At 33.7% G+C, this 18,384-nt stretch overlaps 1 protein-coding gene across 4 annotated transcripts in view; it reads right to left on the bottom strand.

The window, feature by feature from the left end:
• Nucleotides 1–295: 295 nt before the first annotated feature.
• The window catches only part of LOC138316324 (multifunctional protein CAD-like), a 249,472-nt gene continuing 231,383 nt past the window's right edge, over nucleotides 296–18,384 (bottom strand). For all 4 annotated transcript variants that reach the window (XM_069257995.1, XM_069258013.1, XM_069258003.1 and 1 more), the window contains 7 exons: nucleotides 12,440–12,581; nucleotides 12,064–12,134; nucleotides 11,784–11,909; nucleotides 10,775–10,930; nucleotides 10,207–10,308; nucleotides 9,666–9,760; nucleotides 296–5,826 (listed from right to left, as the gene is read on the bottom strand). In XM_069257995.1, the coding sequence (XP_069114096.1) occupies nucleotides 5,724–5,826; nucleotides 9,666–9,760; nucleotides 10,207–10,308; nucleotides 10,775–10,930; nucleotides 11,784–11,909; nucleotides 12,064–12,134; nucleotides 12,440–12,581 (795 nt within the window). In that variant the 3' untranslated portion in view covers nucleotides 296–5,723. The remainder of the gene's footprint in view (nucleotides 5,827–9,665; nucleotides 9,761–10,206; nucleotides 10,309–10,774; nucleotides 10,931–11,783; nucleotides 11,910–12,063; nucleotides 12,135–12,439; nucleotides 12,582–18,384) is intronic.

Here is an 18,384-nt window from a genome sequence, read left to right as displayed (position 1 = left end):
TGATGAATAAACTAATGACATCCTCATATTGCGCACTGTTGCATTTCTTGGTATTTACTTGTTTGTTCCTATATTAAACCCTTAATTACTACATCCTAGATGCAAAGTCATAATGGCAGTCCACATTGGCCATGGGGTAGCGTTTATATAATACACATGTGGAAGATTCTTAACAAACTCCAATCTACCATCGTTTTTTTTCGAGGCGTTATCCATATTTTCTTTATTACCATCAAGTCCTGATAATCATTTTCACCCTTACAGCAAGTGAGGTTGTACGACAAACACACGAAAACGTTGTATAATATGCTTTAAATTTATTATATATGGCAGAGATTCAATGACAAGAAGGATGATGAATACTGCTACAATATTCAGTATAAATGCACCAAGCCCGTTAAACAATTTGTGTAAAATACCTCTTAAATGTAGTTAACTTTGGCAATTTGTTTAGATGAATAAGCCCCATTATAACGTCTGTGACGGTCTTCGATAAAAACCATGCACAAAGAAAAGTACAAAAGTATAAATTACCAAATTATTTAACTGTTATCTGGTTTTTGACTCCTGATTCGCCGGGAGAGATCACGTGTGTAATTATTGTATATATTTCATATATACTACTCAAAATTTGCTAAGGATCACTTTTATTTTGTAGTATATCAAATTCATTTAATTGTACAATATTCATAAAAATACTTTAATGATGTCTTTAAGATGTCTTAACACAGGTTCCAACAGAAAAACTATGGAATTTTACAGGGTGCTCGATACATTACTTGCGAAACAGAGCTACCCTCAAAAATCACAAAAACACGGCAATGGGAGCGAAAATGAAATTCGCGTTAAATCAGTTTTCTCGTGTAATTTTCATTTCATTATATTGTGTGACGTCCCCTAGCTTCAATAAGACTTCGACATCACCGACGCATGCTCGCAATTAAGTCCCGTTTCCGGTTTTGCTGGGTTGATGCTCATTCCTCTTGCAGGGCCTGTTCCATGTTTTTGCAGTGACCTTTGATGGTAAACGCGGGAAGAAATGGATTACTGTAGCATGTCCTACACGTGCTCTATCGGATTTAGATCCGGGGAACGAGCAGGCCAGTCCATGCGTTCGTCGTCAGAGGTTTAGTAACGCTACGTCACTACAAAATGACTTCATAAACGCCACTGGAACTCGAATATCTACGCAATATGTACATAATCATACAGACTGAGGTTCCGTAGACCTGCAGAGAGGATTCCCTTGACTGGGAGGCATGCTCAGGCTACACTTACATTGGCCCACGATCATGCAAGATGGACTATCAGAGACTGGAGCCGTGTTCTGTTCACAGACAAGTCCAGATTCTGTCTCGACTTCACAGACAGGCGTGCTAGAATGTGGAGACTACCAAATGAACGATTTCCTACAGCCAACGTCTCCGAACACGACCGACATGGCGTCAGGTCTGTAATGGTCTGGGGCGGTATAAGTATCCAAAGAAAAACAGATCTCCATGTCTTCTCGAACGACAATTTGATAGCCCAGGCACTGCGATAAAGTCCTCGATGTCTACATTAGACCATATGCTGGTGCTATCGGTCCGGAATTCATTCTAATGGATGATAACGCTCATCCACATAGAGCTCGGGTCACTGTCGCCTATCTTCAGAGGAAAACTATCGAATGTTTGGACTGGCTTGCTCATTCTCCGGATCCAAATCCGTTAGAGCACGTGTGGGTCATGCTACCGAAATCCATTTCTTCCCGCGTTTACCAGCCAAGGTCACCGCAAGAACTTGGAACGGCTCTGCAAGAGGAATGGGCATCCATCCAGCAAAACTGGAAATGGGACTTAATTGCGAGCATGCGTCGGCGATGTCGCAGTGTTGTTGAAGCTAGGGGACGTCACACAATATGCTGAAATGAAAATTACACGAGAAAACTGTTTTAACGCGAATTTCATTTTCGCTCCCATTGCCGTGTTTTTGTGATTTTGGGGGGTAGCTCTGTTTCACAAGTAATGTATCGAGCACTCGTGAAAAATCCATAGTTTTTCTGTTGGAGCCTGTGTTTAGACATCTTAAAGACATCATTAAATCATTTTTATGAATATTGTACAATTACATGAATTTGATATACTGAAATATAAAAGTGATCCTTAGCAAATTTTGAGTAGTATATATGTTTTGTTTTTCGATTTATTTATCTTTACACTTAAGATTAAACTAATTCTAATTAATGTCATTATCTTTTTCATGGGTTATTTTGCTTGAATGCTATTTAATTCTTTCACATTTCGATACTGACAGAATAGTCAAAATATCATTTAACAATTATACACTCCAAATCCATTTACAGCAATATAAAAACGAGTAACAAAAAGAAATTAACCTGTAAATAAACAATTTTGAATCTATCAAAATCCATTTTCTTTACAACCATTAAAATTTTACAAACATTTTTTTCTTTGTTGACAAGAAATATAATGGTGTTAATTACATATTACATTATGCATTTTTACACCTGATTTCCGTGTTCATTTAATTCCGGTTGCCTAACGACTATCAGGGACATTATATTATTTTGAGGCTACAGGACTTTTTGGAGTATGTCCATGGTAAATGGCTACAGTTTATGACTTCAATTATTCCACAGCAATTAGTTTTGAGCTATTCCCTACTGGGAAATATATATATATAACGATTGAAAATATACTTTTTTATATTGCATTATTACATATTCCTGATTTTCTGATATATATACAGTGTTCAATCTACGATAATTTTTCGTGGGTCCTTTTCAATGGTTTTTGTGAAAACAATTGGTCCCACATTGTTATAGATACCCATTCCCAGAAATTTCATGGGTCCTTTTAAAATTCTGTGAGTCCAGGACTCGGGATGCGCATGTAGATTGATCACTGTATATATGATATATTTAAAGAAAAATCGTTACAGACGAAATCTATTAGAAATAAAAACAATAACGACTGACTAGTGAGCGCTTTCGCCCCATTCAAGGGAGCTCTTCAGTCGTTATTGTTTTTATTTCTTATATATATATATATATATATTCATTACCCCCACCAGGGCTTACAAAAGGAAATATTTATTGAGCAATAAAGCTTTATACTGTTGTTGCTGTTGTAATTTTCATATTCACAGATGAAAAAAAAAAAATTATTCTAAATGATCTTGTTCATTGATAATAAAAATGCAAACAACAAATGAACAGAAATACATTGTAAACCAAAAGCGACAAGAAAATAGAATACAAAATATATTTGACAGTAAAGAAAATATTTGTAAAATAAAAATATCTTTTGAGAATGATTTAAACAAGAAGTGAACACAGTCTTTATATATGTGGCACTCAGTATTGAATATATCCAACCAAGTCTTGACTGTAGCATGACAAAAAATATCCGAAAATTATATAATTATGTTTAGCATTACAATTTGTATGCTCAGTCTTACGCACATCTCTTTTAAGACAAATGTTAAACAAATTTTTCATTGAAACATTTCAGGCATTAACTACCACCTCATCTATTGTAAAGGCTTAAACTAAATGTTGTTCGTCTAAAAGAAGCAAGATATTAGTAGATCCATCATTATTTCACATTGAACTGGTTCAATCTGCTAACAAATATGTAAAAATGGATAATTGGCATTAAAATGATCAAAAAATATCAAATAGCTTGTAAAGAAAATATTCCAAAATACATATCTTTTTTTTGGTACATTGTGACAGATATTGTTGGTATGTTGATAAAAATTAATATTTGACAATAGCAAAGTCAGATCTTACTTATATGTCTATATGTTACTAATCTAATACTGACGAAAACTTGAAGTGAAAATATGAGGGATACCCGTATATAATAGATCATGTATGTTTTAATACTACTAACTAGAACACGAATAGAATCCATTCCAATGGAAATATATATATAATACAACATTGAACACTTTATATGTTATTGATAACTATACAATCAGTACTAATATATATATGTTGTTTATTTTTTTAATTGGACCTGCTTCCTCATAGTATTTCAGCACTTTATTCTAAAATTGATATCCAAGCACTGTAAAATCACAAATAGCAAGAGCTATTGTATTTATCACATACTTTGATTAAAAGAGTTGGTCACTTTGAAGAAAACTAAAGTCAAGATGATAATATTAAAGTGAATAGTCGGGCAAAGAAAACCAGTCTAAATGCATTCATTGGCCTTCCAAAAGTTCTCACATATTAATACGACGGTCAAGTTCTGCTTAGTTTCCCAGTTCTGACCATTAAAGTAAAGAAAAGTTGAAAGCATTGAAAGCGAGGCTGCGTGGAAATGTAACCACGGACATAGTGAGCCGGGAGGACGTTTTAGAATTTCCATACTTTGAATTAATTTCTTCGTACGCAGACAGATTTTGACGAGAGATTTTATATTTCCATTTCATAAAAAATTATACTGGATACATTCACACCAATTTTACCGACTTTAGCCATCCTTGCCCGACTGTTCACTTTAAGATAAAGCACTTCTTAAAATGGCAAAAAAAAACAACACCAATTTGCAACTAAGATGCAAACAAAAATTGAAAGTGGAGCTTTACTAACATAACAAAATAAAATTTGTTATGAAATCAATACCAACCTGGAGAAATAATTTTTTACACACCGACAACCCTAACACTACCTTTAGCATAAGGGGCAAATAGAAACACTTATCTTGGCTAAATTTGGGTGTGATGTAAAATGTTAACACACCTTATCAGCTAAATTTAACTGAACCAAAATAGTCGTACCTTTGTAACTTCATCATCGAATAAAGGTGGATGGATGCAAATAACTGCCGATACAGTCGGTAAATATATTGCATGCCATGCATTGTATCAATATTACAACAATTATAATCAACCACTTTTTTTTTTAATTATTTTACATTATCTAGATATTCTATTTTCATAATGGATTCATAAATATATAAAAAAAAAAATCGCAAAAAAATTATCATTGATGTGTTACAACCTTTTCTGTTTTACACTATACATCTGAATTTGCTTAAAATATATATTAATTATGCATTTATCTACATTACATGTAGAATTAAATTTGTCAAAACTTGACAAGATGTGTAGTCTTATTTATTCAATGAATGATCCATCACAGGTAGTTTTTTTCTACACCCCTCTCTCTCTTTCCCTCTCTCTACTGTACTTCTGATATTTTTTTGCATTTATTCACAATATTTTCTATAATCATTATTGTTCCATGCTCTTGTATCTTTTGATGTTGTTTCGGCTTTATTTGTAGTTTTCAGCCTCTTTGGTTTTCTATCTAAAAAATTTGTAGTTTTCCACTCCTTTTGAATTTCTAATATGTATCTCCCTTATTTATGTAATATGCTTTATTGTGTAATATGTAATGAAATATTTTTGTGTCATTTCTTTATACATACATCTGCTGTTTTTCGACTAAGTATTTTATCTATCACCCTTTCTATTGCTCTCAAACCCCACTAGAACAGCTGTAAAAGGTATCATACTACCATGGGGATATATAGCCCTGGATATCTTTTTATTTACCCTTTTCCCCCATGTATAATAATATATTCCATTACAAATACCTCCTGGTAACAAAACAAAATTTTATCATTAATTAGTTTTGTATCCACAAAATTCAGATAAATTCCTATTTTGAGTATAAAACTGTGGATTCGTCTTCATCTTAACGATCAACATTTGCCCAACACTAATGCCAGCAGAGCCATACGGATATACATGCCATTCTCAGCTTGTCGGAAGTAGGCAGCACGTGGGTCAGTATCAAACAGAGGACTGCAAAAAACAAAATCAATTTGAAGACATGTTTTTGAAAGATTAACTCTGTTTTACAAAAATATAGCTTAAACATCAAATAAATAATCATACCTTGTGTAATTCCAAGTGGTATCAATCAAGTCTATTGTGTATCTGATAGGCATTTAGATTTAATCATTGTCCAAGGTATTAGCTGGAAAGCCGACCGAGTAGGCTAATCAACCGGCTGTATCCCGGAACGCCTACATTTTAAAATAACAATTATAGTCTGTATCATAAAAGTAACTTTACCTGTGTGTGATCTACCTGAATTTTTTACCTGGACATATATACCATGTTTTGCATTATGGGCAAAAGGTCGTCAGATGGATTTTGGTAATTGTATCTAGAGGTATAACAGTGTTGCCAACCTCTGATGAGGTCAAATCGGGTGATCACCCTTGAAAAAACGAGTGAAAGGGTCAAAACAAGGGTCATATGCGAAACAACATTTTAGTGTAATTTTTAACACTTTTTAAAAGTCTATATATATGTATATTTGTTATTTTCATATTATTATCTAATAATAATTATGATGGGTTTTTTGTAACGATATAATTAACATCTAATAATAAATAAAAATATTGTATTAAAAAATTTTTAAAATAATATTTGATAAAATCCGATTTTTTTCTTCGTGTCCGGTTTCATTTTTATCTTTGACTGAACAAAATGGGGGCCATTATGATTGGCTTGCCTGCCTACTGCAACAAGATACCGTTCACGTTGACTTTGTTTTATTCATGTGAGTAAATCTTTGTCTGAAATTACAAGTGTTTGTGCTTTTGAAGAATTTTGAAGAGATTATTTCTGATTTTGAACAGTATTAATTGGCTATGTCTAATTTTGCTAGGTGGCTCTGGCTAAAAACAATCATAGACATCGTGATATATGACTGAATAGATTAATTGGTACAATTTCACACCTTTATTAAAGTTTGTGTAAACACAAACCTAGATACCTGCATTATACAAGGGCCTGATATGAGTCTTAAGCCCTGAGATGTAATTAAAATTGCGCTAATGGCTTGATCTGACGTAATTTTTGTGAGCTTTTTGACACTTTAGTCCAAGTGCTGAAAATCGGGTTATTTGATGACCCGCCGGGTCAATCGGGTTATGCATTCTAAAATGTCTAAAAAACGGGTCAACACGGGGAAATCGGGTGAGTTGGCAATACTGGTATAAGTATATATATATTTTTTGCAAAGACGAACAAAAAATAACAAATGAAAATAAGATATTTATCACCGATATTTTTGGCCACACATAACAGCATTATATATATTTTTTATGACAATATTTCTCTATCAATTTCGAATGAATTTCTTATATTATGGAATCTAATAAAACTTAATAACATACGACCTTAGAGACAAACATCGTTATGTTAGTACGTATAACATCCATTCTTTACAATATTTTTAGAGAAAAAAAATAGATTTTGGGCTTTTGTAGCAAATAAAAGATGAAACAAGTGTTCCCCTTGTCCAACCACAGATGCATAGAACAGTGTAGGTTATACGTCAATATACGATTATTCAAAGCAGTTGTAACAAATCTCGAATATTAACGGACGGATTCCCTCCTACATGCGTACTTCAATTTCAATTTTTCGACTAACATATTTCATACTATGTATTTTACCTGGATTATGAGCTTGAGGTGATACCAAATTTATGAAGACAAACCGAATTAAGTTATATCAGGAGAGCAGTGAAATTATTTGCAGCTTATAAAAAATACAATTATTGAGTTAATCAGAAACATAAATTAAATACATGCACATGTACATACATGTAATATTTTACTGAAAAATACAGGCACTTAAGTTACATCTTTATAAGATAATATAAGTTTTGTTTAATGATGCGCACTATGTTTTCTATATTTAGCATATCAAATAATTGACAAAATTTCCAGTTTCTGTTTTTAAGTAACTTATATATATCATATTAGGATGCATGGTTACCATAAAAACTGCAGCCGCAATGCTATACAACCGTTATATCTAATTGCATCAAGGAATTTGTACTCGATGTTTGAATTTCAACCTTAATTAGGAATTTGAAATATGACGTATTCGTGAAACAAAAAGGGCAAAAACCATACATGTAGTCCTTAATTAAGTTCATACGTTATACAACCCATGACAAAATATACGGATTTTTATGAAATGTCTACTTTCTGATCAAATAGACGGCAAATACATTCACAAGGAGAACTAACATTAATTTTGTAAAAAAAAAAAAAAAAAAAAAGATAAGAAAATAAAAATGATGTGAAACCTATGGCAGCGACTAATATAAGGGAATTAGCAAAATACCATCTATCATGTAATCAGCAAAAATAGGTATGACAAACCTTGACATTGAACGCATACAACATCATATTTCCTACTTACATGCATACATGTATTTTTGTAACTTCTTTCCAAATCATCATATACAAACTGGTATGGTATATGATGTGACTTAGAGAGTGTTATAGGTGATATTTCATTCTGCAGGTTTAATTCTTGAGAATATGATATAACAAATCACATATTTTCACGAAGAAGATTGTGATGCCGTAAGAATGTGCATTTTACAACACACTTTTGCAGGAAATTTTCAACATTTTTTTTCATTAATGTATTAATCATAATAAATGTTTTATAATATGATATTTCATCATGAGGACTATTCTATAATGTACATGTAATATTGATAAATTATTTAGTAAACTACTATAATTATTACTATAATTTCTAGTAAACTACTGACTACTATTATTCTACATGCACGCATGGTAAACTCCAGGTAAGTAGACGAAGTACATGTATCAGAAACTTGTATGAAACAGACTATAATTACACTTTCTTTGATCTTTTTACCTATTGTTATAGAATGTAGGCGTAGCGGGAACACACCAATCAACCACAGGTGGCCGCCATATTTGAGTAGGCCTACTGACTGCACACTTCCGTACTCTCAATTATTTGAATTAGTATTGAAATCAGGATAAGATCTTACAGAACCATTTCAATAAATGGTAATAAGAGTAAATTTTACAGTCATACCATCATTTGTAGTGCCGATTGGTCAGTGTTAATGTAAGAAGGTTTTAGTTTCGTATTGAATTTGCTGGCTCTGCATGTGGCCATTACACTCGCTTCCGTAAACATTTGCAAGTTCAAAGTTTTTCACATGCTGGAGAAACATATTTATAAGGTAATCTGTTTAATGTGACGAATCAATAACACACTTATACATCGTTTCAAGCTCCAGACTATATCCATTTAGCCATTTAGATTTGGAGATAGCTTATTGAAGATTCACGATTGTAACATGTGTCCAGTCATGAATGCATGTGCTCCCAAAATGAACATTCAAGGAATTAAAAATAGAAATTTCAAGTGATGTTTTACCTTTTATATTGAATATATGCATTAATTTAAAGATCCAAGTATCAAATCATAACCGTATCACGACAACATATGGTATACAAAATGTTACTGCACACTTTATCTAGGACCTGCCGGTCGTTGATCATGACCCAGGAGCTGGCCATACCTTGTACCTGCATATAGTGCGCACCCCAACTTTTCACTTGATAATTTATGAAAAAAAGTGCGCACTATACGCGCAAAAATACGGTATATTTCAACTGTGTAAAGGTTTCTATCTCCAAACCCAGAGGTGGAGGCTGGATTATGGTAACATATCACGACACTTTGGTAATCATGTTCAAGATACCATGCTATACATTATTCATATTATGCTCGATCTACCAATCTAAAAATTTGTAAAATTGTCTTGTCTACAAACACCAACTTACTCGATCTCAGTCACTCTTGGGAGAGGGTGCATCACCACCATCTTCTTCTTAGCTTTGGTCATCAACTTGGGACTCACCACAATCTTGTCAGCCACCTAAACCAATCATTACCCAATCACACGCATCATTTAAGATGACAGCTACCCAGTATACCCTACTCCATCATTTATAATTACAATATCTGGCCTTAATCAGTAATATGCATAATTCATCACGAATATTTATAAGTTTCATTTGATAACTAAATCTAATCATGAATATGCATGAGATTCAAATGGCAGTTGTACTCTACCCACCATCTTGAGGTGGAGAGTTAGTTGTAGAAGAATTTCAGAAACATAACCATTTTTACCAACTAACAATCTGTATCAGTATATAATTGAACAAAATAAAATATGTCAATATTTTAAAATATTCAATGACCAAAGAAATTTCCTAGTCATTAATTAGAATACACAAAGACCTTGTATTGTACGGCACCCGCGGATATGGTGCCATCCATGGCCAGCACAACCTAAGAAGGACAACATGAGCCACTTACCTTGAGATACTCTTCCTCGGACTCAAAGCGTTCCTTCTGTATACGAGTGACGTACAGAACATCCGTATCTGGCAGGGCATCCTCCAGGCTCGTAAACTCACTCTGTATGTACAAAATATTCAACAATGTTATACAAAGTGTACTGATTCTCTATATGTCCAAATGTAAGTGGGGGTATAGTCATCAAGTTTTCACTTTTCTTTTGCTAAAAACATACTCTTCAGAATTTTTGCTAAATACATAGATCTTAATTAAATAACAAGTCAAGAATTCAAGAGAGCATCTCATCTTGAGCATGAACAATCTAATTTTACCACTACTATTTCCTATACCATTTAACTTAACATCAAGGAAATCGTGATCTCTTAAGTTTTTGTCCCTGATGACCATTTATTTGTAAAGGTATTGTCATTGTATTGGATCCTAATTGCCTATTCTCTATACAGAACACTTTCTGGCTGTTCCTGACACTTTATTTGGTCTTTGATAATGATTATGTCTGTAATCTGTGCTTTCACCAAGCCTAACCCATCTCACGCTTTCCCATGTGTAATATTATGAGCCCTACCTGTGCGATTCCTTTAGATGCCACAATTTCTTTGATGTTGTCTGGCATCTTTAGACAATCTGGAGACACGTAACGCAGTGTGACTCGGTACAATGTCAACAGCTTTGCCAGGGAGTGCACTGTGCGGCCGTTCTTCAGGTCTCCAACCATTGTGATCTGGAAGGTAAAACTTTGTACAAATGTGATACAAACTAGAACTGTCACCAGAGTTTAACACTAATATGCCCCGATGCACAAATTAGTAATAACTCCATGAAAAGGGGACATATAGAACCCTATATTTCAACTCCCCTTTCTGTCAGGGTTCTGTGTACCAAATTGATCGAAATCTGTCAAGATGTTTAGGAGTAGTTGGCCGTACAAAGTTGTGTTTACAGACGGACAGACGTGCAACCAGATTCCAGTATACCCCACTTTCACTTCGTTGCAGGGGGCATAATAAGTATACTCTAACACCACACTCTTTAACATGATCAGCTTTAATCTCTCTCTCTTCAGAGTGGTGAATGTAAAAAATCCGAATCACTAGCTCTTATAAACACATGGATGGCTGTCCATATATTGATTGACTTAAAAAGTGTCAGATAGAAAAGATCGGATGAAAACAACAATCAACACCAACTCTTTAATTCTTTGACTTTAAGGCAATGATAAAATACATGAATTTCATCATTCCCTAGGAAGGGGTGCAACAGGATGAAAGATGAAGGTTAAACATAAAGACTCCTCATCGCCTCACTCATCTCATAGTAGTGCCATAACAATTGAGTTCACACTGCAGTATATTACAATATTAGGAGTACTCATTGAGTGTTCAGACAAGGCAGATAATTAAAACTTTACAATTTATTACCATCCAAGATGATGACAAATTGGAATGATGATGAAAATCAAGATTGGAGATAGCTATAACATGCTTTGCCTGATGCCTATACATTTGTTTTCTACAATAAACTTTGTTGAAATGAAATTAATGATTATACTACAGATGGATGACAGCAGTACTAACCACGAGCCCGTTGACGGTGCCGATTTCCTCCCTTATGGTGAAGACATCTAGCAGAGCTTGAGTTGGATGTTCCCCTACACCATCGCCAGCATTGATCACAGGTTTACGAGCTTTCTGTGCAGCCAGCTAAAATACATAGAAACCATTAATGCACATACAGATGAACAGTTTGTGAGATAGGTAAAACCACTCACATTTGAATGCAAGTCATCAGAACAACTATATAAGGCCTCTTAATGTCTCAAATATTTTTGTTATAATGGCCAGACATTTTACTTACAGCAACAGCACCAGGCTGGGGGTGTCTGATCACCAAAACGTCAGTGTAGCCAGCCATCATCATCACCGTATCTATGAAATAGTAAATATTAGTCTATAATATCTCAGAAACACAAGTGATATGAGGAAAACAATTTTATGACCCATACCCTATCTGGGCTTGAACTCATAATCTACAGTACGCAATCGCCTAGCCAAACATGTCAAAATCAATGGTAAATCTAGCCTTTGGATCAACAACAGAGTCATATATACAATCTTAAAAAAGTGTCCATTTCATATCAGATTATGAAATGAGTCTTAACCAAGTTTGCTATGAGTTTCATAAAATCTTGTATGAAATCAATACAATTGATATACAATGTACAGCCACTGACCTTCTAGTGTCTCCCCCTTTTTACTCGATGATGACCCCTGATCGAGTTGGACTACTGTCCCACCCAGTCTTTGCATTGCCACAGAAAATGAACAACTCGTCCTCGTACTGGCTTCATAAAACATCAACGCCATCACTTTTCCCTGATATATACAGAAACAAAAATGTCAACTTCTGGTGCATCATCATAAATGTAAAAAAAAATTCTTTTTTTCAGCGATTCATTTTTTTCCTCATGGGAATCAAAATAAGGTAATCAAAGTACTGTAAGTACTGAAGGAGGTGTTATTCAAAATCATGAAAAAGACATGTAATTGTCCCAACTGCAAAAGTGTATGGTATTTTGTTAATTAAGATAAAGCATAGAACAGCTTCCTCAAAGTCCATGCACATACCGGTGAAGCATGGTATTTTGAATCATGGTATATTGACCCCGGGGTCAAAATACCATTATGGTGAAATGACCCCCCCCATGGTAAAATGACTCCTCCTTCTAAAAGTTACTATAACACTTGTAAACTTGATATTTTCTTCTCATTTATGATAAACTTCAAATTGGGATTAAGTTAGACCTATGGCTAGCATGTGGAAGGCATTTTTTTAAAACAATTTTTTGGGAAGGGGGGGGGGGGTCAAAATACCATGGCCATGGTGAAATGACCCCCCCATCTCCACGCCAATTATGTCTTTTAAATTCACATTTAACTGCCTTAAAATACAATAAAATCATATATATTATGATTTTAATGAATATAACATGTTATTTGCAAAAAAATATCACTATGAGAACTTCAACTTAGAAGGGGAAGGTGGAGGGGGGGGGGGGTCAAAATACCATGGCCATGGTGAAATGAACCCCCATCCCCACGTCAATTATATCTTTTTAATTTACTTTTAATTGCCTTAAGATTCAATAAAATCATATATATCATGATTTCAATGAATATTACATGTTATTTGCAAAAAACTGTCACTATGAGAACTTCAACTTAGAAGGGGATGGTGGGTGGGGTCAAAATATGATGGGAATGGTGAAATGAACCCCCCATCCCGACGTCAATTATATCTTTTTAATTTACAATTAATTGCCTTAAGATTCAATAAAACTATATATATCATGATTTTAATGAATATTACATGTTATTTGCAAAAAACTATCACTATGAGAACTTCACCTAAGAAGAGGAAGGGGGGGGGGGTCAAAATACCATGGCCATGGTGAAATGAACCCCCTATACCACGTCATTTATGTCTTTTTAATTTACATTTAATTGCCTTAAGATTCAATAAAATCATATGTATCATGATTTCAATGAATATTACATGTTATTTGCAAAAAACTATCACTATGAGAACTTCAACTTAGAAGGGGAAGGTGGAGAGGGGGGGGGGGGGGGGGGGAAAATACCATGGCCATGGTGAAATGAACCCCCCATCCCCACGTCAATTATATCTTTTTAATTTACATGTAATTGCCTTAAGATTCAATAAAATCATATATCTTTTTAATTTACATGTAATTGCCTTAAGATTCAATAAAATCATAAATATCATGATTTAATGAATATTACATGTTATTTGCAAAAAACTATCACTATGAGAACTTCAACTTAGAAGGGGAAGGTGGAGAGGGGGGGGGGGGGGTCAAAATACCATGGCCATGGTGAAATGAACCCCCTATACCACGTCATTTATGTCTTTTTAATTTACATTTAATTGCCTTAAGATTCAATAAAAACATATATCATGATTTTAATGAATATTACATGTTATTTGCAAAAAACTATCACTATGAGATCTTCAACTTAGAAGGGGAAGGTGGGTGGGTTCAAAATATCATGGCCATGGTGAAATGACCCCCCCATCTCCACGCCAATTATGTCTTTTAAATTCACATTTAACTGCCTTAAAATACAATAAAATCATATATATTATGATTTTAATGAATATTACATGTTATTTGCAAAAAACTATCACTATGAGAACTTCAACTTAGAAGGGGAAGGTGGAGGAGGGGGGGGGGGGTCAAAATACCATGGCCATGGTGAAATGAACCCCCATCCCCACGTCAATTATATCTTTTTAATTTACCTTTAATTGCCTTAAGATTCAATGAATATTACATGTTATTTGCAAAAAACTGTCACTATGAGAACTTCAACTTAGAAGGGGATGGTGGGTGGGGTCAAAATATGATGGGAATGGTGAAATGAACCCCCCATCCCGACGTCAATTATATCTTTTTAATTTACATGTAATTGCCTTAAGAAAATCATATATATCATGATTTAATGAATATTACATGTTATTTGCAAAAAACTATCACTATGAGAACTTCAACTTAGAAGGGGAAGGTGGAGGAGGGGGGGGGGGTCAAAATACCATGGCCATGGTGAAATGAACCCCCTATACCCACGTCATTTATGTATTTTTAATTTACATTTAATTGCCTTAAGATTCAATAAAAACATATATCATGATTTTAATGAATATTAAATGTTATTTGCAAAAAACTATCACTATGAGAACTTCAACTTTGAAGGGGAAGGTGGGTGGGTTCAAAATATCATGGCCATGGTAAAATGAACCCCCCATCCCCACGTCAATTATATCTTTTTAATTTACATTTAATTGCCTTAAGATTCAATAAAACCATATATATCATGATTTTACTATGAGAACTTCACCTAAGAAGAGGAAGGGGGGGGGGGGGGGGTCAAAATACCATGGCCATGGTGAAATGACCCCCTTCCCAAATCAATTAATTAATTGTTTTCATTTTATAACTGACATATAGCTTCCTTAAGATACAATAAAACCATATATTATGATTTCAGTGAATGTTAAATGTTATTTGCAAAAAACTATGACTATGAGAACTTCAACTTAGAAGGAGAGGGTCAAAATACCATGGCCATGGTAAAATGATCCCAACACTTTTCCAATTGTCCCCACTTGATTTTTCAAACCAACAATTCTAACTGGCTAAAGTAAGACTTAAATGATGTCCTTTGTGATTTTAGATAACATTTCATGTCATTTATGGAGAATAGGGTGTGAAAGCTGATGATTTTTTAATTATTTAAGTGTCATTTGTAGAGAATATGAGAATTTACTTTAGAAGTGGAGAGGCGAATCAAAATACCATGGCTATGATGAAATAGACCCCATCCCAAACAAATACTAAGGATATTTCAAAATGATTTTGGCTTTCCATATGTACTTAACTGAATACCCTATTGTATATATGTATTAAAACAGAAATTCTGTATGTCATGACCATGGTAATAATCCTCCCCCTAATAGTTTCTTTTTTTATCAAAGGATACTTTAAAATAATAAATGATTTTGGTATTACAAATGATAACCAAATATCATATTGATTGGGGAGTGGGGGGGGGGGGGGTCAAAATACTATGACATTAATCTGCCTTCAATTACATTACAATAATATTAAGCATTGATGTCACTATTTTTTAATTTTATCGGGGTATGAAAAAAAAATTTGTTTGCAAACTGTGTGAACCCAATGAAATTAAAAAATAGTGACATTAATACTTATAATTAATTTTATACTCTATTTGATAAAATGATGTATGTTTAAATGTAACATTATAGTGGTTTTTCAAGGGATTCTTTTTTACGAATCAATACGCAACGTCAATGTCTCTATTGTGACGTTGTGATAACGTCGTGGTTTCGCGCCATTCTTGGATTTTTTTCATAGCGGTATGCAAAAAAAATATTGGCCAATCAGAAAGCCAGATTTGGTATGAAAACAAAGAAAAATTAATAATTACATTATGAACATTATTAACAAAAACTATGACTATGAGGACTTCAGTTTAGATGTTGGATGTGAGGGGGGGGGTGTGTGTGTGTCAAAATACCATTGCCACGGTGAAAATGATCCCCCTACCTCTTTGCAATTCCTTTTCTTAGGTATATTTGAAATTTTGTAATTATAGTTTGGCTTTTTATATTATGTACTTAACAGAACTGAAAACCATTTTGTTTTTAAGAATGTTTGAGTGGGGGGAGGGGTGTTCAAATCACCATGGCTATGATATTCAAATTGATTTGGCCTATTCATACAACTGATTACAATAATGTGCAATAGAAATTTTGTGATTATTTGATTTCAATAGTTTTGAAGTTTGTTGGAGGTAAAGGAGGAGTGTATGTGTATTAAAATACCACATCCATGGTAAAATAAACCCTTATCAAAGTTGCCATAGACATATGTAAAAAAAAACACATGAGACAAACTGTAACAGCAATATTTATTATAAAGTGAAAGTCTCATATCTGCAACAATTAAGGTAGGACTGAATGTAACAACAACAAATATCATGTCCATTTGATAAATACATTAAGTGTCAAGAATAACAAACGCTTTTATTTATCTACCAATTCGTGAATTAAGTTTAACACACTTATCAAGACTGACAAACTGGCCAAATTACATTTTAGTATAGATAGTTTTTGCAAATAACATGTAATATTCATCAAAATCATGATATATATAGTTTTATTGAATCTTAAGGCAATTAAATGTAAATTAAAAAGATATAATTGACGTGGGGATGGGGGGTTCATTTTACCATGGCCATGATATTTTGAACCCACCCACCTTCCCCTTCTAAGTTGAAGTTCTCATAGTCATAGTTTTTGCAAATAACATTTAATATTCATTAAAATCATGATATATATGGTTTTATTGAATCTTAAGGCAATTAAATGTAAATTAAAAGATATAATTGACGTGGGGAAAGGGGGTTCATTTCACCATGGCCATGGTATTTTGAACCCCCCCCCCTCCTTCCTCTTCTTATGTGAAGTTCTCATAGTCATAGTTTTTGCAAATAACATGTAATATTCATTAAAATCATGATATATATAGTTTTATTGAATCTTAAGGCAATTAAATGTAAATTAAAAAGATATAATTGACGTGGGGATGGGGGGTTCATTTTACCATGGCCATGATATTTTGAACCCACCCACCTTCCCCTTCTAAGTTGAAGTTCTCATAGTCATAGTTTTTGCAAATAACATTTAATATTCATTAAAATCATGATATATATGATATTATTTAATCTTAAGGCAATTAATTGTAAATTAAAAAGATATAATTGACGTGGGGATGGGGGGTTCATTTCACCATTCCCATGGTATTTTGCCCCCCCCCCCCCCTTCCTCTTCTTAGGTGATGGTCGAAGTTCTCATAGTCATAGTTTTTGCAAATAACATTTAATATTCATTAAAATCATGATATATATGGTTTTATTGAATCTTAAGGCAATTAAATGTAAATTAAAAAGATATAATTGACGTGGGGATGGGGGGTTCATTTTACCATGGCCATGATATTTTGAACCCACCCACCTTCCCCTTCTAAGTTGAAGTTCTCATAGTCATAGTTTTTGCAAATAACATTTAATATTCATTAAAATCATGATATATATGGTTTTATTGAATCTTAAGGCAATTAAATGTAAATTAAAAAGATATAATTGACGTGGGGATTGGGGGTTCATTTCACCATGGCCATGGTATTTTGACCCCCCCCCCCCCCTCCTCAACCTTTTTCTAAGTTGAAGTTCTCATAGTGATAGTTTTTTGCAAATAACATGTAATATTCATTAAAATTATAATATATATGATTTTATTGTATTTTAAGGCAGTTTAATGTGAATTTAAAAGACATAATTGGCGTGGAGATGGGGGGTCATTTCACCATGGCCATGGTATTTTGACCCCCCCCCCCCCCCTTCCCCCCAAAAAAATTAAAAAATGCCTTCCACATGCTAGCCATAGGTCTAACTTAATCCTAATTTGAAGTTTATCATAAATGAGAAGAAAATATCATGTTTACAAGTGTTATAATAACTTTTAGAAGGGGGGTCATTTTACCATGGGGGGGGTCATTTCACCATAATGGTA

This window comes from Argopecten irradians, chromosome 1 (genome assembly GCF_041381155.1).
Source record: "Argopecten irradians isolate NY chromosome 1, Ai_NY, whole genome shotgun sequence".
NCBI classification, from domain to species: Eukaryota; Metazoa; Mollusca; class Bivalvia; order Pectinida; family Pectinidae; genus Argopecten; species Argopecten irradians.
Note: the sequence above shows the minus strand (reverse complement) of the source record. Positions and strands in the feature narration are given on the sequence as shown.